Source organism: Heloderma suspectum, chromosome 1 (genome assembly GCF_057233095.1).
Source record: "Heloderma suspectum isolate Gila_16-S chromosome 1, 16-S_ref, whole genome shotgun sequence".
Classification (NCBI taxonomy): domain Eukaryota; kingdom Metazoa; phylum Chordata; class Lepidosauria; order Squamata; family Helodermatidae; genus Heloderma; species Heloderma suspectum.
In genome coordinates this window covers 139,187,674-139,214,231 of record NC_139458.1, presented here as the reverse complement: position 1 = coordinate 139,214,231, position 26,558 = coordinate 139,187,674, and the positions used below count along the sequence as shown (strand labels likewise).

Sequence of the window (26,558 nt, the reverse complement as noted above, 5' to 3'; positions counted from 1 at the left end):
CTTCTCGACATCTATTATAATCTCTTGGGAGACTATTATACCCTCAAAGATTCAAGTATGTCTAAGCACAGCAACAGTTTCTTGTTTCTGATAAGAAGGGAAGTAGTTCCATGTGAGAGGTCGGGACAAGGAGAAGAGGGCAACCTGCCCTTACAAACAAACATATGATACAACAGCTGCCAGAATGCTGTGGGTAGTGATGGATGAATTTGTCAATTCCGGTTTCTCTTGGAGTCCCATTTTTCCAGTCTTAAGTTTGGTTTGCTGATTTTTAAAAAAAGTGTGCAAGAAAATGTATACACATTTTTGTGCGTATTTCTCCTCATATATACATTTTGTATGAAATTGTCTTAATATAATGCATTTGTACTGGTATGTTCACCAATGTACATGTTTTTGTATGCATTTTGAAATTGGAGAACCCCAATGCAAAATTTGGAAAAGTGTGAATTTTGAAGGATAACTGAGTTTTGGTTTGCATATTGGTCCAAACGTGCAAAAGAAGGTACATTTGAATCAAAATGCGAACCAAGTGAATTTCTCCTTCATCCCTAGGTGAAGGAGAACAGTGGACTGTAGGAATCTCACAATAACATAGGAAGTTGTATTATACCAAGTTTGAACACTGATTCTTCTAGCTGTGTATTCATTGCCTTCACTGACTGGCAGTGGTTTGCAGGGTTTCATACAGGAGTCTTCCCCAACCCAACCTGGAGATGCCAGGAATTGAACCTGGGACCACCTTCCACACACAAAGCATGGGCTTTACCACTGAGCTACGGGCTTTGCTTCCCATACCTCCATTCAGAGGTGTGTGTGTAGGGATGGGAGAGCATTTCATCTGGCTCAGGGGAGGCGGGGCATGGACAGAGACATGTGCGGCCATACATTGCTTGGAGTGGGGCTAAGGAAGGGTACATAAGCTTACACCCACCCCTTTCTGGGCCTCTTTGCAATTTGTTCTGAACCCCACCCACCCATCCTCAAGGCTTCAGTGTAGGAACAGCTTGTTGCTTTGGGGTCTAGTCAGACTTTTGCTTTTGCCTGAGGACCAAATTGACAGAAGGAAAGCAAGTTTTTTAATCCACTCTGCACTGATCCTCAATGATATCAGTATATGACTGAGGGTGGCACCAAAGCAGTTAAATAAGTTGGTCACAATGACAAGGCAGTGTGGGTTAAGTAGATTATAAGAGCCATGGCAATTCTGTGAAAGGGGGCTCCCTAGATTCACCACTCAGGTTTTGTGGACCTGGAGTTGGGGAAAGGAACCCTTTGGGGGCTTGTCTGTATCACACAACTAGAGTCTTAGGGTTTGAGGGGGTGTTGACTGGGGATGGCTTCCCTCACCACCAAAAGAGAGCTTCAGCTATTGCCTATTGGATAGTATAGAAACGTAATAAATAAATAAATAGTTTTATGGTTTGGCTGATTGCTCAAAGTTGTTTTTAGATATATGTTTTCTCTGTGTATACTGCCTGTGTATTTGTTATGTTTTTAAACTTTGCATATTGTGTTTTTAGTGTTTTTAACCTTTGGAAACTGCCCAGAGAGGTGCTGTTTCTCACCTCCCAGCTGAGCAGAGCAGAGCACAGCAGAGGAAGCTGCTCCAGCTGGTCTAGGGACTACAGAAGCAAGCAAGCTCCTGGAGAGCGAGCAACCAGAGTGAACGAACAGGGGGAGCAAACAGGAGTTGGCCAGGGGAGCTGCAGTGGTAGAAGAGACAAAGGAGATAAAGGAGACAGAGGCAAAGAGATAAGTGGGCTGCAGGAAGCCCAGGGGGCTGTCCTTTTTCCATCTGAGTGGCTGTGAGCTCACCAGGTGGTAGAAGAGACAAAGGAGACAAAGGAGACAGAGGAGACAGAGGCAAAGAGGTAAGTGGGCTGCAGGAAGCCCGGAGGCTCTCCTTTATCTTTCTGAATAGCTGTGAGCTCACCAGGTGCTCCTGAGAGCTCCAACTGAATTGGAGGTGTGTGGCCTGAGTACTCCCAGCTAGGGATGGACGAAAGGGACTTACCTGGTCCCGCAGCTTGCTTCGCGGTGGGGGGGAGGCGCTTCGCTTCACCCCCTGAAGCTCAGGCGAGGGGGGGAGGCGCCCCGCCTCACCCAGCCGAAATTCAGGCCGGGGGGGAGGCACCCCATCCCTCACCACCGAAATTCAGGCCGGGTAGGAGTGCCCCGTCTACCCGGCCGCAAAAAAAAAAGTAAAAACAAAACAAAACACACACACACCTGTGATAGGCTATGTAACGATTTACGTAGCCTATCACGGCTAGATTTCCAAAGTCAGCCATGATAGGCTATGTAAATCGTCACGTCGCCTATCACGGGTGACTTTGAAAAAAAAAAAAAAGCGCATATGCAAATGGCGGCTCCCATGGGGACCGCCATTTGCGTTGCCCTTATTTTCACCGTAGTCTACATAAATCTTTACGTAGACTAGACATGCCAAACTAAGGAACGCAAATGGCGGCGCCCCATGGGAGCTGCCATTTGAGTATGCGCTTTTTATTTTTTCCCCCAAAGTCAGCTGTGATAGGCTACGTGACGATTTACGTAGCCTATCATGGCTGACTTTGGAAATCTAGCTGTGATAGGCTACATAAATCGTTACGTAGCCTATCACGGGTGTGTGTTTGTTTGTTTTTTACTTTACTTTTTTTTTTGCAATGGTGGCAGCGGCAGCCGGTCGGGAGACCGGCTGCCGCCCTCGCCAAAACGCCGCTGAAACGCCACCAGGACCTGCCGCCGAGAGGGACATTTGCCGAAGGTAAGTCCCATCCCGGGGGGGGGGGCGGGGGGCCAGCGGAGAATTTCCCCAACACTTTCGGGGGGCCGAATGCGTCGGCATTCGGCCTCCCAAAGATTCATGGAGAAATTCTCCGCCAACCCTACTCCCAGCAGCTGTGGGCAGGAAGCTTCAGTCTGTTTCCCGCCTCCCAGCTGAGCAGAGCAGAGCAGAGCAGAGCAGAGGAAGCTGTTCCGGGGACTACAGAAGCAAGCAAGCTCCCAGATAGCAAGCGATCAGAGATAGCGGACAGGGTGAGCAAACAGGAGTTGGCCAGGGGAGTTCGGCAGGGGAGGTCAAGGGGGAGGCCCCTAACATTTTTTTTAATTATTATTTTTTAAAATTATTTTTCTTGTAACTCACACTTCCACACCAGTGGGACTCTGCTTTTAACCTCTACTGAGTAGAGGAGCAGGCACAGGCTAGTCTAGAACAACCAGAAAGCTAGACATAAAAAGGGAAAAGATGCTATGGAAGGACTAGACTCTCCAGTGGTGGTGACCTGCAAGGTTTGTGCAATGTTTGTTTTCTTCTCTGAGAACAACATGGCCTACACCTGCAACAAGTGCGAGTTGATCTCACTGCTGGAAGAAAAATAAGAGAACTGGAGCGGCGACTGTCAACACTCCAGAATAAGAGAACACAAAGAGTTCTTGGACAGAATGGTGGAACTACAGCAGCAAAGGAAAGACCAGAAGCTTGAAGAGCAACAGCAAGCTGAGACAGAAGTGGGAAATGCTGAGGTGAGGAAAAATGCACTACAGGATACTCCTTGGAAAAGGGTGACAGTTAGGAGAAGAAGAACTAGATGCCACTCTGCACCAGTGGAAGCAGTGGAGCTGTGGAACCGATTCCAGGTACTTGAGGATGAGACTGGAGGACAGCCTGCAGAGGAAGAATCACAGGGGAACCTGCATGAGAGTGAGCAAGAGGCTGAAGGTCAGTCAAGCAGAGGCGATGAAACCAGGCCTACTACAGGAAGAAGAGAAGAGTAGTAGTAGTGGGAGACTCCTTGCTGCATGGGATCGAGACCCAAATATGTCGTGAAGACCCGTGGACTTGCTAGGTATGTTGTCTTCCAGGCACAGGAGGACGGATTAGAATCATGACTGAAAGCTTGCCTGCACTCATACAGCCCACTGAGAAGTATCCCTTTCTTCTCATCCATGTGGGAACAAATGACACCACCAAGCAGAGCTATGAAGAAATCACATCAGACTTTGAAGCTTTGGGAAGGAAACTCAAGAACTTTGGGGTCCAGATAGTTTTCTCATCCATCCTTCCAGTAGTCAGAAGAGGGATAGAAAGGGAAAGAAAAATACTCCACGTGAATGACTGGCTACGAAGGTGGTACCGGTGCAAGAGATTTGGATTCTGGGACCATGGGCTATACTTCCTGGAAGATGGGCTGTTAGCAAGGGATGGGTTGCACCTCACAAAGGCTAGGAAGAACGTGTTTGGCCACAGCATGAAGAACATCATGAGGGCTTTAAACTGAATCTTACAGGGAAGGGAGATGTAAAGTTGGGGGTAACAATGGATGGTGGCTCATGCATCACAATGGAGAGAACAGCTCTAATAGTGCCCAATAATAGTCTTCAGACACATGTAGGAAGAAAGCCAGACCATGAAGCTCATAGTCTTCGATACTAATGCCCAGAGTATGGGAAATAAACAGAATGAATTTGAATTCTTAATACAAGAGGGAAATTATGACTTGTTAGGTATAACTGAGACTTGGTGTGATGTCTCTCATGACTGGAATAGAGCAATTGAAGGATATATCTTGTTCAAAAAGAACAGGAGGAACAGAAAGGGAGATGGGGTTGCACTGTATGTGAAAAATACATATCTCTGCACAGAAATACAGGAGGATGAGTAGCCCCATCGAGAGCATCTGGATCAAAATAAATGGAGCAAAGAATAAAAGGAACCTGGTGGTTGGAGTCTACAACTGGCCACCCAACCAAGGAGAAGATGAGGATGAAACTTTTGAAAAGCAAATAGCCAATGTTTTGAAAAGCAAATAGCCATTACTTTTGAAAAGCAAATAGCCATTATTACAAGGAAGCGTGTAGTAGTAATGGGGGACTTCCATTTCCCCGATATTTGTTGGGAGACAAATTCTGCAAAACATGGCCCCTCCAGGAAACTCCTGACTTGTGTGGCGAATAACTTCCTCCTACAAAAAGTAGAGGAAGGAACTAGAGGATCGACTATCCTTGACTTGATCCTAACCAACAGAGATGACTTAGTGGATAAAGTAGCAGTTACAAGAACTCTGGGGGAAAGTGACCATGTTATACTTGAGTTCTTGGTTCTAAGGGAAGCAAAAGCCGAGTGTAGTCAAACACGTACCCTGATTTTAATAAACTCAGAACAATGATAAGTAAGGTCCCATGGCAAGTGACTCTAATGAGAAAAGGAGTCCAAGATGGGTGGGAGTTTTTTAAAAAAGGAAATTCTCAAGGCACAGTGACAAACAATTGCAACAAGAAGAAAAGGTGGAAGACAACAGAAGAAGCCAATGTGGCTTCACAAAAAGCTGAGAGATGACCTGAAAACAAAAAAGGACACATATAGGAAGTGGAAGGAAGGCCAAGCTACAAAGGAAGAGTACAGGCAGGTAGCACAGAATTGCAGGGATGGCATCAGGAAGGCTAAAGCTGAGAATGAGCTGAGGTTAGCGAGGGATGCTAAAAGCAACAAAAAGGCTTTCTTCAGATATGTGCATAGTAAAAGACAGAGGAAAGAAATGGTGGTTCAGCTAATAAATAAGGATGGCAAAATGAAAACATAGGACAAAGAAAAGGCAGAGGTGCTCAATTCCTACTTTGGCTCAGTCTTCTCCCAAAGAGGGTCTATGAGCCCCTTGGCAAAGGCGAAGTACAGGCTGAAGGAGCAGGATTGCAGCTTGAGATCCTGCCAGACGAATCTGGTCTCATTTTTTTGATCAAGTAACCTCCCTTGTGGAGTGTGGGAATGCTGTAGACATAATATACCTCAACTTCAGCAAAGCTTTCAACAAACTGCCCCATGATAATCTGATGAGCAAACTAGCTCAAACTGGGCTAGATGAAACAATGATCTGGTGGATCCAAAGTTGGCTACAGAATCAGACTCAAAAAGTGCTTATCAATGGGATCTTCTCAAACTGGGGAAAGGTAACGAACAGGGTACCACAGGGCTCGGTCCTGGGCCCGGTGGTCTTCAACATTTGTATTAATGACTTCGAGGAGGAAGTGCAGGGAATGCTGATCAGATTTGCAGATGACACCAAATTGGGCGGGATAGCTAATACTTTGGAAGACGGAAACAAAATTCAAAGTGATCTGGATAGACTGGAGCGCTGGGCAGAAAACAACAGCATGACGTTTAATAGGGATAAATGCCAAGTTCTGCACCTAGGAAAAAGAAACCAAATGCACACTTACAAGATGAGGGATACGTGGCTCAACACTACAAGTGAGAAGGATCTGGGAATTGTTGTCGATCACAAGCTGAATATGAGCCAACAATGTGATGTGGCTGCAAAAAAGGCCAGTGCTATTTTGGGCTGCATTAATAGAAGCATAGTTTCCAAATCCCGGGAAGTACTAGTTCCCCTCTACTCAGCACTGGTTAGGCCTCATCTGGAGTACTGTGTCCAGTTCTGGGCACCACACTTTAAGAAGGATGCACACAAACTGGAGAGGGTTCAGAGGAAGGCAACAAAGGTGATCAGGGGCCTGGAAACAAAGCCCTGTGATGGGAGACTGAAAGAACTGGACATGTTTAGCTTTGAGAAGAGAAGACTGAGGGGAGACATGATAGCGCTCCTCAAGTACTTGAAAGGCTGTCACAGAGAAGAAGGCCAGGATCTCTTCTTGATCCTTCCAGAGTGCAGGACATGGAGTAATGGGCTCAAGCTACAGGAAGCCAGATTCCAGCTGAACATCAGAGAAAACCTCCTGACTGTTAGAGCAATACGACAATGGAACCAATTAGCTAGAGGGGGTAGTGGGCTCCCCCACACTGGAAGCATTCAAGACAAGGCTGGACAGCCATCTGTCAGGGATGCTCTGACCTGGATTCCTGCATTGAGCAGGGGGTTGGACTCAATGGCCTTGTAGGCCCCTTCCAACCCTAGTATTCTATGTTTCTATGAGAGCTTCGGCTATGGGGCAGTATAGAAATGTAATAAATAAGTAAATAAATACATGACAAATAGGTGTGGCCAGAAGCAGGCTGTATGCTGCTTCTGGCTCATGGTTTGGCTACACTCACTCTTAATTAGGCAAGCAGGAGGTCAAAAGGCAGCTCCTGCATCAGCAAGTTCCTACCCAGCTGATACACAGAGCTCTGTTGTTAATATAAAGCTGTGTCTGTTGTTAGACCAATTCAAGTGTCCTGCCTGGTTTATTCCGGGTGTAAGTGTAATGCTGTGGTGCAGCTCAGTGATGAAGCCAACAACAGCCAAGAGCTATAGTGATGGGAGGAGATAATTTGCCTAGTCATTGTGTGGAGAAACAGGTCCTGAGTTGTCCCTATTGGGGCTCATGGGTTATAACATGTACACCCACCAAAAGGAGACATTTGCATATTCGTCACACAGGATGAGTCTAGTGTGCACAGCGAATTTCCTATAGTAGTGCACATTTTAATAAAGAAAGCATCAGGAGTGAAATTTCCCTCCATTGTAGGGATTCTTTCTTGCATCCCTGGCTTTGAGAAATGGAATGAACAACTACTGAACAGGTGTCAGTCAGTCAACTGCAACTTTATTACATACATAAGTTACAATAAAGAACAGAAGTAAACCGCTACAAACTCCCAATATTATAGGCAACTTTCCTTGGGGGTACTCAGAAGTGGCAGACAGTTTGAGCAACATGAAAATCAGAAAGCAGGGGACGGGAGATGAACCAGGAAGTGAAAGCTAGCCAGAGGTTTTGCATCACTAGACAGCAAGGTTCCACCCACGCTTAATGCTGGGGTAGGGGAGGCTTTTCCTCCATGTAGCAAGAGGCTACAGGGTGGGGCCTCACTGGTAGGCCAGATGGCCAGAGTGGAGATACATATCCAGTGCAGATGTATGCATCTCCTTCTAGCCTCACAGTGGAGCAACCTGGCAGCCCATCCATCAACCCAATCTCTGGCGGTGTCGGTTTAGCTGTTTCCCTTTACTGGGCTGAGTGGGATATTTTTGTCACCCAAGTTCCCTGATTGGTTATGGGCTCAGAGAAATTTTTCAACTCCTCTGCAATTCTAGATTATTTGGTATTGAACTGAGCTCATTTGGAGCCTTTTCCTTTCATAACTAGCTCTCAGTTGGCATGTAAAGTACAGGAGGAAGTGCGCGGGGGGGGGGAGAGAAGGACAGGATGCAGTGGCGAGCATCCTGAGGCACTGTAGTGCTGAAGGAAAATGCACATCAACCAACGTCTCACAGCTTACACATCCAAGAGGAACTGAGACGGGAACCATCCTAAGAGTGTCATTGACTCTGAGGACTTACTTGAATGGCGATCACTTCCAGACTTACAGAACATTGATGGCAGTTGAACCTATACAGCAGGGATATTGAATCCCAGGCCCACAGGCCAAATCTAGCCTGCGTTGGGACCCAATTTCCCCCCCCCCTCCTTAAAGGTTGAAATCCATACATTGATGCAGACGTCTGCAAAGTGGAAGCCTTTGTGAACATGGCTGTGTAGACCTACATGTGAAGATGTGGACATTGGAAGTTGTGATTGGTGGTGGTGGTAGATGATCACAGGGACATGGTCAGCTCCCTCCTCCACACATTAGTGCTCATGTGGAGAACACCTGAAGGGGGCTTTTGTGGGTCTATAGGTTATTAAGTCTATGGTTGAGAGCAGTTGGGAACAGTAGGGTTGAACCAAAATGGTCTATTCAGGGATGTCAGAATAGAGAGGCCACTTCAACTATTTGGGGATGGGTGGGTGCTGCCATCACCTTTGCAGGGTGTGTGTGCAATATTGGTGGCTGTCATCCAGTAGTGTTCTCTTTCTCTGTGAGAGATTAAGAGAGAACGCTTTGGAGATGGATGGACTACATCTTTTTTTAAGGTAACCCCCCATATTTTGTCTATTTCTCCCCCATCCCCCCAAACTTCCCTCTCATTCCCCCAAATGCTCAAATTTGGAACTGGAAGCTCCCTAGTGCTATATCGCACAGTGGGGAATGGCCAGGGGGTGGGAGAAATATAGGTTCCCTTCCCCAGTCCTGAGACTTCCCCCACCCCACTCTAAGATCTGAACAGCGTTACAAGGCTCCTGTTCCAGGGTGACTGGAGGCCTGAATAGGAGGACACCTCTTAGGGAATAAGGATACACTACAATCTTGCATTGCAGGCCTAGGGTGGCCAAAAAAGAGTACCAAAAAAAGGGAGAGTGATTTGCATAAACATTCCATATGCTAACATATCGATGTACATGTAGAAATGATTCTTATAATCTAAATAGAAATACAGTGCATCACACTGTAATGTGGAAGGCAGACCAGGTGAAGTGCGTGCCTGCTCAGTCAGTCTATTGTCCAGGTGCTGTGGATGAGCAAATTCAAGGCCTCGCTCCCCCTTCTTTATCTTTAAACCAAACTTGGTCTGGACAGCCCTTCAAATGGAGGATGCCTTCAAAATAGAGGTCAGTCCTGTGGCAGCCTTTCAAATAAGGGATTGTCCTCTGTAAAAGAGGACACCTGGCCACCCTAGGCCACCCTCCCATCACCCACGTGGTCTGACAAGGATTCCAGGATGTAAGAAATGTTGATGTGTCAGTTGAGGGGGGAACTGCAGGGGGGATGGAAAAGAAGAGGGGATTAGCTTGGTTAAGCCGTCAACAGCTTATAGTGAGTATCCTGGAAGAAGGGGCTGACTGGTTGGGGTGTTCCACACGCAGCCTCTTTCTCAGCTTCAATCCAACTTAGATAAAGCAGCCAGAGATGAGGCTGGAGATGAGGCTATGTGAGTTGTGAGGTAAAAAATAATCCCTTACTGAATGTACAGATAAATTGCAGGAAGATAGTAAGGAAAAGGGGCCTCTTTTCACCTTTCAACTCCAGAACCACCTCCCAGTGCCAACTAAAGAAGTATAAAAGGCTCAGGTTCAGGGGGTGGAAGCCAGCCCCAAACCATGCAGCACAGCAGGAGAAGGCCCTGGGAAGGGGAGGTGTCTTCTCCTTCTCCCTTCCTGAAATACATCCCTATGAGACCTGAGCAGCACTAGAAGGCTCCTGTTCCAAGTTGGCTGGAGCCCTGAAGAAGAGCACTTGTGTGAGAAAGAATGGATACATGACAACATTTTGTTAGAGATTGCACTTATCGATCCTAACCCAATTGCCCATAGATGTTGATTACTGATTAATGAATTCCTGATTCATTGATTACTTATTAATTCATTAATTTATCATACATATGCAAGGGAGACTAGTTGAAGCAATAGTGGTAAAACACCATATTAGAGGATTCATAGTATATCATTCATAATAAAGATTGTTCCATCCATTCACCTTGGAAAAAAATGGACATAGCTAAACCAAAAAGCCATGCATGGGGGAGGAGGGGAATCCAAACATAGAAACCAGTGGTATTCTGACAGATGGATCTTTCATTTCAAAACTGTAATAATACCATCTCCGCTTCCTATGAAAAGTTTCATTACCTAATCATTTTGGCACACACTTTCCTTTGCATACCTGCCAAGGCATCCTTTACCTCCTTGTTTCTCAGGGTGTAAATCAAAGGGTTCAGCAAGGGGATGACAACTGTATAGAACACAGCCAGAACTTTATCACTCACATCTTGGACAGCAGATCCGTTGCTAGATGTTGGTCGGAAATGCAAGATGAGAATTGCTCCGTGGAAGATTGTGACCACAGTCAGGTGTGAGGTGCAAGTGGAGAAGGCTTTGAGCCTGCCTGCAGCTGATCTGATCTTCATCACAATGTTGGTGAGAATATACATGTAGGAAACCATGACACTCAGAATGGTGATGATTTCTACAAGACCAGCCACGTAAAAAATCAGGAGTTCATTGATATAGATATCAGAAGAGGAGATCAATAGAAGTGCAGTGATGTCACAGAAAAAATGATTGATCACCTTAGACCCACAGAATGACAGTCTGAAGGTGAAGACTGTTTGAACAAGTGAATGCAAAAGCCCAAGAACATAGGATCCCACCACCAAAAGAGTACAGACTCTAGGAGACATGAGGACTGGGTACAGCAGTGGTTTACAGACAGCCACATAGCGGTCGTAGGCCATGGCAGCCAAGAGAAAGCACTCTGCACTTCCCAGACCTATGAAAAAGTACATTTGCACTGCACAGCCAATGAAGGAAATGGACTTTTTCTCAGCTAGGAAGTTCACTAATGCCTTTGGAGCAAACACAGAAGAGAAGCATACATCAAGGACAGACAGGCTGCTGAGAAAGAAGTACATTGGAGTATGGAGCTGGGGAGTGGCCCTTATTAAGGCAATCATTCCTAGATTTTCAACCAAAGTGGTCATATAGATAGCTAGGAACACCAAGAAGAGGATGATCTGCAGTGTAGGACTGCTTGTTAACCCCACAAATACAAAATCCTTGAGCACTGTGGTAACGTTATCTTCGGACATTACTCCCAGGTACTTTTTTTGGACCTGCGAAATACCAAAATATGGCAGAGGTAAAATTACATTTTCTTCATACAGCACACAACTAATGTATGGAATTCATTGCCATCAGCTGTGAGGACAACTGCTGGCTTGCATGATTTTAAAAGAGAATTATACCGATCCTTGAAGGATAAATCTTTCAGGCCTCCAGAGAGGTAGCCGTGTAGCTTGTTGCAGGCTTACAGCAAACCCAACAAAGAATCCTGTAGCACTTTATGGACTAGTGTATTTATTTTTCTTCTAGGCTGCCATCCTATGCACACATCCATGGGAATAAATCCCACTAAACACACATCTTTCAGGCCTCCAGAGAGGTAGCCGTGTAGCTTGTTGCAGGCTTACAGCAAACCCAACAAAGAATCCTGTAGCACTTTATGGACTAGTGTATTTATTTTTCTTCTAGGCTGCCATCCTATGCACACATCCATGGGAATAAATCCCACTAAACACACGCGATATACAAGTAATGGCTGAGTAAATGCAGAGGATTGCTCTGTCAGTGGCTGATCTTAAAATGTCAATTAGAGAAGCAGTATATGACTGTAATCAAATGCTGGTGAAGAAGAACAGAGAATGACTCTCCCCCCAACCCCCATGCATTCTTTGTGAGGTCCTGGCAGAATGTGGCTGGCTAGCATTGGAGGCAAGGGGCTAAATTAAGCAGAGGTTTCATCCTTACTTTGATGAGATAGAGGCTGGGGAGTTCATCTATACAAGATAAGAGTACTCCTGCAAACATCTGCAAAACAGATGTTTTGGAAGACATTGTTTGTTCAGGGACCTGGGTATATCAGAAGTAGTGTGAGATCTCAGACTCATGAGCTGTTTCTGGCACGGTAGGTGTCCCTTAAACATATGTTCTTGCATGAATCCAACACTATCCACAACTGTGAATGTTGGATGGTGGCAGGATCCAAATGAAGCTTATCAATTCAAACTTTTGCAAGACAATTAAAATTAATGGATTTGCATCGGAATTTTCTCACACATTTCTTTCAGCTAAGGTGGCAATTCTATGCATGCGCACTTGAGAGTAAGCCCATATACTGCAGTAGGACTTACTTCTGAGTAAATATGCATAGTATCAAATGGTCAATGATCAACCCTGCAATGAGTACTCTTCAGACTGGCTATCGTTACACATACTGTGTAGCTGTGTAGCCATATACCCTATGTTGTGAGCTGCCAAAGAATCTATGCAATTCATTTATTTCATTTCTTGCACTCCTACACCAACACAAGCAAGCATAGCATCGAATTCACTTTTACATAGTTTCACATACCTTGGAAACAATCTTTGCCCAACTTCCAGATAAGTAGTGGTACTCTGTTGTGTGGTACTCTGTTGCAAAGAGACAGAGATATGAAGAGAGAGACAGATACCTTAAAAACTACATTAAGTTGAGGAAGAATTTTCCTCGGAAATGGCTTAATTGGTAGGAACAAATAGTGAACTTTACAGAAAATGATGATGTTGATAAGCTATATGTGTTGAATCATGATGATCTTATAAATTTCAATGTTTTTAGTCCTCTGAAATCTAAAGAAAGCTACAAAAAAAGTGTCCTTAATTGATTGCCAGTCCCAGAATTATTGGTATCAAAAGAAGCTCTGATATGTTGTTATATTGATTGGTATCAAAAGAAGTTCTGCTCTACTTTCTTCTTTCTTCATTAATTTCCCTAACAGCATTTTATCTCTTAAGATGTTTTCTTTCATTCAGCTGCTCTTCTCTGCACCCAGCTGGTCTCCTCCTGACTCCACAGTCCCTGCACTTTCGGCCTTCTTAGCATAAATAGAATGTCTGCTCTGATCAGAATTTGCATGAGAGGAGACTGTCCTACATAATGCTCTGAAGCAATTTTGATTGGCTGCTGTTAGTTCAGTGCCTGGGAGGCCCTCCCCACCCACCTAGCCTGCCACAGGCTTTCTCATCCCTTCCAAATTCTCCTAGAATTGAACAACAGGCAGCTAAGAAATAATTTTGCCTCTTAATGGAAAATGGGATGCTGGTAGATCCAAGGAAATTCACATGGTATGAAATGCCATGATGGATGCAGTGGTGTGGTCAAGTCAGTCTGATGCAGTAAAATCAGCCAAGGCTTCTGTGGCACTGTTGTTGCATTCATTTTGGCTAGAGATGGGTGAACTCCCCAAAGCTGATCTCAGATTAATTCGGGAATTACCTAAACTCTTCAAGGGGGAAAACCAGAAGAACTCAAGGGATTTTCCCAAGCCAATTTGAGGGCTGAGTAAAATGCCCCTTCCACTTCCATACAAACTAATGGAGTAGCTTCGTTGGAGAAGTCTTCACTCATTTGCATGGAGGCAGGGAAAAGATGTTGTGGGCAATGGGCATCTTCCTCTGATGCTCTACCCCCCCCCCCACTCCATGCCAAATATTAGAGCAAAACTCTCCATTAGTTTGTATGGGGCTGGGAGAAAGACAGTGTGGGGGCCAAATCTGAGGACAGGAGGAAGTGGAGGAGGCCACTCCTCTCCCCCACCCCTCCAACCTTTAGATTTGATCTCCGCAGCAACTTTATTACATCCCCCATGCAAGTTCATGGAGGACGTCCTCTATTAGTTTGCATAGGGACTAGGGGAAAGATGCTGCAGAGGCCAAAACCAAAGGTTGTGGGAAGGGGGCATTGTTTGGGGTATGAAAGGCTGGCTGGGGCAGGCAGGGCAAACCAGGAATTCTTCTGCAGCTTGGATTTTAATACAACCCATTGAAGAATTATGAAACTTATAAAGCTCTCCTCTCCTTTTGAGGTAGACTTTATAAGCTCCCGAAGCTTGTATCCAAGTCTGAGCTCTGTGAAGTTGGCTGGCATCCCTAATTTATTCTGCCATAAACTTTTATGGACTAGAGTTCACTTTGTCAGATGCACAAAATGGTATCCTAAATTAGCAGGTATATGTACCATGTGTACATGTATCATTTACTTTCTCAGCTTTCAATCACAGCATATGAAGACCTCTATTAGGGGATCCTTGAGCTCCTAATATTGATTTTTGCCACCTCTTGGCTCCCCCAAAACTAGGTATCCTGGAGTTGCCCCTATTGCTGGCAGTTCCATACACTGGAAATAGAAGCTGCTGCTCCTCCCATGTAGGCAGCTCTTGGTCACTGGTGCATCTACATGAGGATGCCAACAACAGCCAACTTTTCACTATGTTTGTGAGGGAATTCTAGACCCTATGCATGATTTACTCATGTGTAGGGCATTTCTGTGTTGAAACAGGAACAGGCCTGTTCTTTCAGTCCTACCTCCAACACCATGCCTCTTTCCTCTGACATCCACACGCTGAACGTGCTTGTCTGCAAAGGAACACCACTGTGCAACAGCTCCTTATGTATCGGGGCTGCACAATCAGGTATCCATTGTGCTTTGTGCCTCTGCCCATAGAATTATAGCACAGCAGGGTCGGAAGGGGCCTACAAGGCCATCGAGTCCAACCCCCTGCCCAATGCAGGAATCCAAGTCAGAGCATCCCTGACAGATGGCTGTGCAGCCTCGTCTTGAACACCTCCAGTGTGGGAGAGCCCACTACCTCCCTAGGGAATTGGTTCCATTGTCATATTGCTCTAACAGTCAGGAAGTTTCTCCTGATGTTCAGCCAGAATCTGGCTTCCTGTAACTTGAGCCCATTATTCCGTGTCCTGCACTCTGGGATGATCGAGAAGAGATCCTGGCCTTCCTTTGGGACAACCTTTCCAGTACTTGAAGAGCACTATCATATCTCCCCTCAGCCTTCTCTTCTCAAGGCTAAACATGCCCAGTTCTTTCAGTCTGTCTTCATAGGGCTTTGTTTCCAGTCCCCTGATCATCTTTGTTGCCCTCCTCTGAACCCTCTCCAGTTTGACTGCATCCCTCTTAAAGTGCGGTGCCCAGAACTGGACACTGTACTCCACATGAGGCCTAACCAGAGCTGAGTAGAGGGGAACTAGTACTTCACATGATTTGGAAGCTATGTTTCTATTAATGCAGCCCAAAATAGCATTTGCCTTTTTTGCAGCCACATCACATTGATGGCTCATATTCAGCTTGTGATCTACAATGATTCCAAGATCCTTCTCACTTGTAGTGTTGTTGAACCATGTATTCCCCATCTTGTAACTGTGCATTTGGTTTCTTTTTCCTAGGTGCAGAACTTGGCATTTGTCCCTATTAAATGTCATTCTGTTGTTTTCTGCCCAGCACTCCAATCTATCAAGATCACTTTGAATGTTGTTTCTGTCTTCCAAGGTATTAGCTATCCCACCCAATTTTGTGTCATCTGCAAATTTGATCAGCATTCCCTGCACCTCATCCTCCCAGTCATTAATAAAAATGTTGAAGAGCACCTGGCCCAGGACCAAGCCCTGCGGTACCCCGTTCGTTACCTCTCCCCAGTTTGAGAAGATCCCATTGATAAGCACTTTTTGAGTCCGATTCTGTAGCCAACTGTGGATCCACCGGACCGTTGTTTCATCTAGCCCACTTTGAGCTAGTTTGCTTATCAAGATATCATGGGGCACTTTGTCGAAAGCTTTGCTGAAGTCGAGGTATATTATGTCCACAGCATTCCCACAGTCCACAAGGGAGGTGACCTGATCAAAAAATGAGATCAGATTCGTCTGGCAGGATTTGTTCTTTACAAATCCATGTTGGCTTCGAGTAATCACTGCATTGTTTTCAAGGTGCTTCCAGATGGATTGCTTTATCATCTGCTCCAGAATTTTCCCAGGGATTGATGTCAGACTGGCTGGTCTATAGTTCCCAGGTTCCTCCTTTTTGCCCTTTTTGAAGATGGGGTCAACATTAGCCCTCCTCCAGTCATCTGGCACTTCACCTGTCCTTCATGATTTCTCAAAGAGAATAGACAGTGATTCCGAGAGTTCTTCTGCCAGTTCCTTTATTACTCTAGGATGCAGTTCATCTGGCCCTGGAGATTTGAACTCATTCAAAGTAATTAGGTGTTCCTTGACCATATGCCTATCGATCTCCAGCTGCAATCCTGCCCCTTCATCCTCTACTTCGCTTTTGCCAGGGGGCTCATAGACCCTCTTTCGGGAGAAGACTGAGCCAAAGTAGGAATGAGCACCTCTGCCTTTTCCTTGTCATCTGTTATCATTTTGCCATCCTTATTTAATAGTTGAACCACCATTTCTTTCCTCTGTCTTTTAATATGCACATATCTGAAGAAAGCCTTTTTGTTGCTTTTAGCATCCCTCGCTAACCTCAGCTCATTCTCAGCTTTAGCCTTCCTGATGCCATCCCTGCAATTCTGTGCTACCTGCCTGTACTCTTCCTTTGTAGCTTGGCCTTCCTTCCACTTCCTATATGTGTCCTTTTTTGTTTTCAGGTCATCTCTCAGCTTTTTGTGAAGCCACATTGGCTTCTTCTGTTGTCTTCCACCTTTTCTTCTTGTTGCAGCTGTTTGTCATTGTGCCTTGAGAATTTCCTTTTTTTAAAAACTCCCACCCGTCTTGGACTCCTTTTCTCATTAGAGTCACTTGCCATGGGACCTTACTTATCATTGTTCTGAGTTTATTAAAATTGGCTTTCCTAAAATCCAGGGTACGAGTTTGGCTATACTCGGCTGTTGCTTCCTTTAGAACCAAGAACTAGAGTATAACATGGTCACTTTCCCCCAGAGTTCCCATAACTGCTACTTTACCCACTAAGTCATCTCTGTTGGTTAGGATCAAGTCAATGACAGCCAATCGTCTAGTTCCTTCCTCTACTTTCTGTAGGAGGAAATTATCCACAATACAAGTCAGGAATCTCATGGAGGGGCCATGTTTTGCAGAATTTGTCTCTCAACAAATATCGGGGAAATTGAAGTCCCCCAATACTACTACATCATGCTTCCTTGAAACGTTGGCTATTTGCTTTTCAAAAGTTTCATCCTCATCTTCTCCTTGATTGGGTGGGCAGTAGTATAATCCGACCACCATGTTCCTTTTATTCTTTGCTCCATTTAGTTTAACCCAGATGCTCTCAATGGGGCTACCAAGCTCATTCTCCTGTATTTCTGTGCAAGGATAAGTATTTTTTAACATATAGTGCAACCCCACCTCCCTTTCTGTTCCTCCTGTTCTTTTTGAACAAGTTATAACCTTCAATTGCTTTATTCCAGTCATGGGAGTCATCCCACCAAGTTTCAGTTACACCTATCAAGTCATAATTTCCCTCCTGTATTAAGAGTTCAAGTTTGTTCTGTTTGTTTTCCATACTCTGGGCATTAGTATATAGACATCCAAGACCATGTGCTTTATAGTCTGGCTTACTTCCTACATGTTTCTGATTACTATTATTGGGAGCTATTAGAGCTGTTCTCACTGTTGCAGTGCATGAGCCTTTGTCCATTGTTACCTCCAACTTTACATCTCCCTCCCCTGTAGAATTCAGTTTAAAGCCCTCCTGATGAAGTTCTTCATGCTGTGGCCAAACACATTCTTCCCAGCCTTTGTGAGGTGCAACACATCCCTTGCCAAGAGTCCATCTTCCAGGAAGTATAGCCCATGGTCCCAGAATCCAAATGTCTCATGCCGGCACCACCTTCATAGCCAGTCATTCATGTGGAGTATTTTTATTTCCCTTTCTATCCTTCTTCTAACTACCGGAAGGGTGGATGAGAAAACTATCTGGGCCCCAAAGTTCTTGAGTTTCCTTCCCAAAGCTTCAAAGTCTGACATGGTTTCTTCATAGCTCTGCTTGGTGGTATCATTTGTTCCCACATGGATGAGAAGAAAGGGATACCTGTCAGTGGGCTTTATGAGTGTAGGCAACCCTTCAGTCATGTCTAATCTATCCTCCTGGGAGACAGCATACCTGGCAAATCCATGGGTCTTCGCAACATACTTGGGTCTCGATCCCACGCAGCAAGGAGTCTCCCACCACTACTCCTCTTCTCTTGACTGACCTTCAGCCTCTTGTTCGCTCTCATGCAGGTTCCGCTGTAATTCTTCCTCTGCAGGCTGTCCTCCAGTCTCATCCTCAAGTATCTGGAAACAGTTCCCTAGTTCCACTGCTTCCACTGGTGTGGAGTGGTTTCTAGTTCTTCTGCTCCTGTCACCCCTTTCCAAGGAGTATCCTCTACTCCATTTTTCCTCACCTCAGCATTTTCCTCTTCTGCCTCAGCTTGCTGTTGTTCTTCTAGCTTCTGTTCTTCACTTTGCTACTGTAGTTCCACCATTCTGTCTAAGAACTCTTCATGTTCTCTTATTCCCTGGAGGGTCTGCACTCACCGCTCCAGTCCTCTTACTTTTTCTTACAACAGCGTCAACTTGCACTTGTTGCACATGTAGGCCATGTTGATCTCAGGCAAGAAAATAAACATGGCACAGACCTTTCAGGTCACCACCACTGGAGAGTCTTTTCCTTCCATTGTCTCTATTCCCTTTATGTTTCTAGCTTTCTGATTGTATTAGAATAGCCTGTGCTTTGTCCTCTATTCATTGGAGGTTAAAAATACAGTCCCACTGGTATGGAAGTGTGTGTTACAAGAAAAAAAAATGAAAAAATGAAAAAAATGGGGGGGGGGAATGTTAGGTCCTCCCCCTTGACCTCTCCTGCTGAACTCCCCTGGCCAACTCCTGTTTGCTCCCCCTGTTCACTTGCTCTGATAGCTCTCTCTCCAGGAGTGTCAGGGTGGACACTGAGCCCATAGAATCCCAGAGTAGTTCTGATTCTGAGGAAGAGCAGTCGCTCCTGGGAGAAGAGCGCGCTCCTTTTTCCCAGGGCCAACAGCTGATGGAGATTCCTCCCACCAGCATTCCTAGCTTAGATAGCAGTCCTGGGAGTGACAGAGTGCAGGAAGCAGACTTGATGGATGCGCGACGCCGACGCAGAGAGCGGCGCCAAATGGAGGGCGCAGAAAGGAGGCGTAGTGCTCGGTTGGCGCGCAAACAACGGCTGCGCCCAGAGGATCCAAGGGAAAAGGGGAGGGACTCTCCCTAGTCCTTAAGTTCAGGGGTCTGCCAGTAATTCCCTTTCAAATGGGGACCAACTGTTCCAACTTAGGGCATAGGTATTCTGCTGCTCATATCTAGTTGCTAACGGTAGAGTTGTTAAGTTGTAAAAGAGGAATAAAGCTTTGAAAAGAATCCCTTTGTCTTGTGACTGGACTTGGCTACTGGATTAGACTGAGAGAGGCCTCCAAGGAGCCCTTTACAAGGAGCTTGCTTCCTTGTATAGCCCCTAGACCAGCTGGAGCAGCTTCTTCTGCTCTGCTCAGCTAGGAGGCAGGAAACAGACTGGAACTTCCTGCCCACACAGCTGCTGGGATTACTCAGGCCATGCCCCCTCAATTCAGTTGGAGCTCTCAGGTGCACTTGGTGAGACCACGGCAACTCAGGATGGAAAGGACAGCCCCCTGGGCTTACTCCAGCCCACTCACCACTTCGCCTTTTTCTCCTCTTCCACTGCAACTCCCCTGGCCAACTCCTGTTTGCTCTCCCTGTTTGCTCACTCTGATCGCTCTGAACAGGTGCTTGGAGTGGTGGTCCTTTGCAGACAAGTGTCCTCAATGCATGGATATCAGAGGAAGGAGATGCTACATTGGGGCTGCAAAAGCAGGCCCACTCTTGCTGCAACATGGAAATGCCCTACACAGGATATCATGTGAATAGGATTATAATGTGTAAAATAGCCCTCCATTGTAATAATACTTTCCCATATCTTTGAACTTGATTGACAGCTATTCTTAGTGCCAGTTAGTTCCAACTTTATTCCATATTTGTTATGAGAAATAACAAAATTAGACCATGCCAGCTTCAGTCTGCAAACCTGGCTGTTTGTTACAATGCTGATCTCCAGTCATAACAGTCAACTTTCATTTGCGGTATAGTTACCAAATTGCTTCCATTTTGTCTCTCATCTTTCTTCTTGTCTGTCTGTATCTGTTAAACTGGCATAGAATAGAGCTGGCAATGAAGGACGAGGATGCTGGACTGTCCAGAGTAGCCCCTGTCCCCAATGGAATAGGAAACAAAAGGTCCTAACCACATAATGGAACTCTCAGACGTGCCAAATAACACCCCCCCCCCAATCCTAATTAGGCAAAATTCAAGCTTGACAAAGTTCTCTGAATTCCAGCTCAAAGCTTGTGCTGACTTGAGTCTGTACCAGATTGCAGGCTTTTTTTTCTTTCTTTCCGCATGAAAATCCGTGCATATGTTCATGTGTATTTTTTCAAACGTATGCATCAATTGTGTGCATCTTTGAAATGTATGCATTCCTCTCCCACCATTTAAAGCATATTTTTGCACAACTTTCAAAAGTACATTTTTTTAATGTGGATGTTTAAAATGTACACGTCCTGTCGAACACTTTTTTTTTTAGGGAGGGGGGTCCAGGAATCGCATTGTGAGCTTGGAAATGTACTTCCCTATATCCTAATTAGGCTGTGACTGCAGATTGCATCCAAGTCTGTGTTTGGTCCCTCTTCCTCTGTCCAGTCTAGGTGCTGCCTTGCAGCTATCATAAGAACATAAGAAGAGCCCTGCTGGATCAGACCAAGGGTCCATCTAGTCCAGCATTCTGTTCACACAGTGGCCGACCAGCTGCCGACTGGGAACCCACAAGCACGGCATGAGTGCAACAGCACCCACCCACCCAAGTTCCCCAGCACTGGTGTACATAGGCTCACTGCCTCTAGTTCTAGAGGTAGCACATAGCCACCAGGACTAGTAGCCATTGATAGACTTCTCCTCCATGATTTTGTCCAACCCACTTTTGAAGCCACCCAAACTGGTGGCCATCGCTACATCCTGTGGTAGTGAGTTCTATAGTTTGACTATGCACTGTGTGAAGAAATACTTCCTTTTATCTGTCCTGAATTTCCCACTAATCAGCTTCATAGGATGACCCTGGGTTCTAGTATTTTGAGAGAGGAAGAAAAATGTCTCCCTATCCACATTCTCCACACCATGCATAATTTTGTACACTTCTTCCACCCTCACCCTCCTTTTTTCCAAGCGAAATAATCCCAGCTGTTGTAACTTTCTCTCATAGGGGAGATGCTCCAGCCCCTTGATCATTTTAGTTGCCCTTTTCTGCACTTTTTCCAGCTCTACAATATCTATTTTTAGGTGTGGTGACCAGAACTGTACACAGTATTCCAAATGTGGCCACATCATAGATTTGTATAGGGGCAATATGGTTTTGGCAGTTTTATTCTCAATTCCTCTTCTAATCATACCTAACATGGAGTTTGCCTTTTTACAGAAGCCGCACACTGGGTTGACTTCTTCATTGAGCTGTTCACCACAACCCCAAGGTCTCTCTTTCCTGGTCGGTCACTGCTAGCTCAGATCCCATCGGGCTATACCTGAAGTTGGGATTTTTTGCCCCAACGTGCATCACTTTACACTTGCTTACATTGAACTGCATTTGCCATTTAGATGCCCATTCTCCCAGTTTGGAGAGATCCTGTTCTTCCTCCCTCCCTTCTGGTTTCAGTAACTTGACTGCGATCTTGATTATTACTGTTTTAATAAAATTATTTTTTTATAGATTAAGTCCTGAAGTCTCTGTTCCCTTCCCAGAAACCTTATGGGGATTCTTCACTATCCAGACTGAAGACCCTAAATTACCCACGTTGTGCTCTTGTTACAACTCATGTTAGTTCCTGGGCCAGCTGTACTGTCCTGAAAGCAGGAACAGAACCAGGGTCTGCAGAGGGAAGAGGTTCCCATAGCACCAGGCTAAATTCCTCAGTCATCTGTTGTTCAGGAGGGGCTTACTCCCCAAACATGGAAAATAGGTTCAGATGTTGTAGAGATGTCCATCCAAAGAAAACAAGATGACAGTATTCAAAAGAGGTTTGAATGTCATGGCTCAGGATCAAAAGCCCTCTGAGACTGAGGTGGCAGTAACTCCAAGGAGGCCCTCACTTCTAAGGAGGAGTCAAACCCACTTCCCGTTCCCAAACCCTCACAACACAAGTGTATCCCTCCACCTGGGACCTGCACCCTGCCCACTCAGTCCTTGGGAGGTACCACTGCCCTTTGACTCCAATGAATGGACCTTGGGTTCCTCCAGTGAGCAGGGAGGCCCTGGGGAGCATCCTCCAACCATCCCCTCACTCCTCAGACCCTCACCACCCAGAAGGAGTCAGTAACATTGGCCATTTAAAAAAACAGATGCGGCACTTGAGGAGGTGAAGCTCCCAGAAAGAATCTCCAGGCCTTGCTATAAAACCTTGTCAGTTGCTCTAGGCCCACGTTGGGTTAGCTCAGCTCAACCTGTATTACAGCTCCCCACATTCTTGATCATTGCCCAGGCTGGCTGGTGCTGATAGGCGTTGAAGTCCAAAATATCTGGAGACCACCAGGTTGGGGAAGGCTGGGGTAGCTTAGCTGCAGGATTGCTCTCTATGGTTCTGAACCTGAGCCCACAACCCCTGAGCCAGCACCTGCAGTTCTGTCTGGGGATCTGAACTTGCCCTATTCCAGACTTACCTTAGCTGCCACCTAACCCCATACCCCCTCGCTTCAGCCATCACCTAGTAGAGATGATGGAATCTGCAATGGGACCGGGCAGTCCAGGCATTCAAAATAAATCATTACACGTTTGCGGAGGGCAAGCTCATTTAAATATTCGTGTATTTGTTTATTACATCCCTCCTGAATGCCTGAACAGAGCTGTTGCACATACAGCCATACCCACAGAGGCTCTGCTCAGATGTTCAATGAACACATGTAGGCCTGTGTTGGAGCCTGCCACCCACCCCTGCATACATTTTCTCAAAACAGGTTAGGATTTTGATTTTATTTTCTTCCTTTTTTCAAGTAAACTTACATAACATTAAATATCAACATCTACTTATAAATAACAAATATTTTTTTTTATTAAACAGCCATCAAAGTGGTAGGGTAGTATACTATTGTGCCTATGTGCTTGTGGGAGCAACTGCTTGTACAATGGGGCTTTCGTGTTTCTAAAAATAACCCCAAATCAGCAGAAAAGCTCATTTCTGGAACAGAGCAAGTCAGTGGAGCTCACAGAAGGGAGCTCTGCTGACCTGTCCCAATCTGGAAATGAGCATTTCCGCTGGTTTCCAGGGTTACTTTTAGAAGTGCGAAAGCCCCCTTGTGCAAGCAATATGTGAACACAACAGAACCAGCAGAGGCAGAGTGGCCCCTTTGGATACTGCCCATTGTCTTAATACAGTCTTAGCATAGTTCATTTCATAATCACAACTCAATATAAAACAATAACATTAAAAAAACACTCATAAAAACACTCATTCACTTTCATGGACTTTTTAAATTGCACTCAACATTAAATGTGTTTAGATGGAGTCGTGTCATGAACCTTCAGTTTTCAGTATGTTATGAAGATACTCTATTTTCAATAAGCCTGTTATCTGTCTGCCTACCTTACCCTTAAAGTGTTAATCATGTATACAGTATTCCAGCTCCTTAGCAACCTGCCTGGTATAAACAGAACGTCTTTCCTTTTGCAATTATAACTAAACCACTAGTCTTCCTTGCAGTAGTGAGAAGGTGAACAACCATTTACCAATGTACCAATGGGATCACTTGATTTCACACAGCAAGACAAGACAAAAGAAGAACAAGACATTCCTTCTATATGATCTAGGGATGTACGAATCCCACTCACCAATCCATTCCGGGGCATCAGCGGTGGGGGGGAGGCACTCCGTCCCTCCCCCTGGAATCCTCCCTGGCCGGCTCTGCTCCGTGGCAACTCCATGGACTGCCATTTGCATGGCTGGGCTGCTGCGGCCACAAATGGCGGTCGCTATGCTGGCTGCCATTTGCGTGGCTGTCAAGCCGTGATAGGCTACGTAAGTATTTATGTAGCCTATCACGGCAAAAGGCAGCCACGCAAAAGGCAGCCGCTACGCCATTTGCGTGGCTGTCTTTTGCCATGATAGGCTACATAAATACTTATGTAGTCTATCATGGCAAAGAGCAGGGGCGCAAATGGCATAATGGCTGCCATTTGCACCCCTGCTCTTTGCCGTGATAGGCTATGTAAGTATTTACGTAGCCTATCACGGCAAAAGGAAGCTGGGTAAATGGTGGCTGCTACTACGGCCGCCATTTGCGGCACCAGCAACCCAGCAGTGGCCAGGAGACCAGCCGTATCTGCCGCCGCCGTATCTGCTGCTGGAGCTGCCACTGCATCCACCACCAGGTAAGCTCCGTCCTGGGGGGGTTCTGCAGGGTGGCGTGGGGGAGGAGGCCGTTCTGCCACGGATTCCGGGCGGGCGGATTCTAAGGAATCTGGCCTCACTGAAGTCTGTGGCGGAATTCTCCGACATCCCTAATATGATCAAGAACTCACTTCTGCACTTTTATTACCTTAGGACATATCCACTAGTTATAAGCTATAGGTACTTGTGTAAAGTTGCAACACCAGCAACCATCATTTAGCCTAGGATAGATGCAATTCAGCATCAGTGGAGTGAAATACCATCTAAATAGCAGTTTGTAAAACATTCTTTCAGATTCACACATAATTTTAATTGAGGTAGTGAATCCAAACTCATTTCCAGCTAGGTTCAGGGATATTCTTTTCTAAATCTCCCTTTTTTTCCTGATAGGAATTCAGACCCAAGTCTAATTCTGACAACATTCCATATAGTATGCCTAACACGTATTTGCTGGCACAAATTTGGATGTTTTCTCTTTCTTTTCATTTTTGTTTGAAGAAAATTCAAGCAATCTGGAGACAGGGAATTCCCTTCCAGGGGACCCTTCTCCACTACAATGAGCATTTTTAATGTACACCTCTCATACTATCTGAGGAACTTATATTGATTATAAAACACCCATATAACTGCAGACTCAGGATTGTCCCTAGATGTTCATTGTAGACTGACAAGAGTATAGATCCATATTAATGTCAGATATATGAAGCAGAAGAACAGCAGGAGAAATGGTTGAACCCATAGCAATCATAGCAGAAAATGCTCCCTTCATTTGCCTTGAGGGAAAGAGACAAGTTTAACTGAAACTCCATGGGGAAACTGAGAGGTCAGTAGTATTTCAATGAATGTGGATTTTTTCCCTTTATTAAATTATTTCAGTTTAGTAATACCATATGATAGATAGATTAGATAGATAGATAGATAGATAGATGATGATGATGATAGAGAGAGAGAGAGAGAGAGAGAGAGAGAGAGAGAGAGATAGGAATATTTTCATTCTTCTTTCTTACATGAAATCATCAACAGCTAATTCATGGAGGATAAGGGTATCGGTGTCAACTAGTTGTGATGTTTATATATTATCTGCATTATCAGAGGCCTCCAAATATCAATTGCAGGGGAACATGAGTGGGAGGGTGTTATTGCGCTCATGTTCTGCTTGAGTGTTTCTAACAGCCATTTTATTGGCCACTGTGGGAACACAGTGCTGTTGGGGAAACTTGAAGGGGAAACAAGTCAAACCTTCCCTCAAAACTGAAGACTTTTAGTTAGACTGTTGGACCTATCCTTCTAAAACTTTACAGATTTCTTACATAGAGACACTTCTATGATGATGGTCATTTACAGAACAACAGTCCACAAGGAATATGTTGGGATAAGTGCATACTCTTTTAGAGACCCTCAAAATGTCCAGATGGTTCTTGCACTAAACCCCCTGCTGTTATTGTTCTGAAATTTGGAAGACTTGATACTCTCAGAAGGGGAACCTATCTTGCTAATGTAATCCAACTATGCCATATCTGTCTGTCTGTCTGTCTGTCTGTCTGTCTGTCTATCTATCTATCTATCTATCTATCTTCTTCTTCTTCATCATCTATCTTCTATCCATCATCTGTCTACCATCTATATCGATCAGCATTTCCCTTAAAAAAATCAAAATATAAACGGCCATAGCAGAAAGATCCCTGAACCTATTTTTCTGATGTTTGGCAGGTGTAATCCCATCCTAAGGGGCTACTATGCCTAGAACTATCAGCCAACTCTGACCAAGAGAAATAACTTATAGCCATGTTGGATTTCCATGACAGTCAGTGAGAAGCACAAAGCCTCGAATGTCTGTACCTTGATTCAAGTTCAGTACTGCCAAAGCAGATAGACTCAAAATTGGCTCAAGGCAAATTAGACCATTTTCTGAAGCACCAAATTGGGGTC

At 45.2% G+C, this 26,558-nt stretch overlaps 1 protein-coding gene across 1 annotated transcript; it reads right to left on the bottom strand.

The window, feature by feature from the left end:
• Positions 1 to 9,619: 9,619 nt before the first annotated feature.
• LOC146358086 (olfactory receptor 5G9-like) lies at positions 9,620 to 11,411 on the bottom strand. Its single transcript, XM_084855755.1, has 2 exons — positions 10,453 to 11,411; positions 9,620 to 9,713 (listed from the first exon to the last, which is right to left on the bottom strand). Exons 1-2 carry the CDS (start codon positions 11,409 to 11,411, stop codon positions 9,620 to 9,622), a joined length of 1,053 nt encoding a protein of 350 aa, XP_084711881.1.
• Positions 11,412 to 26,558: the final 15,147 nt, after the last annotated feature.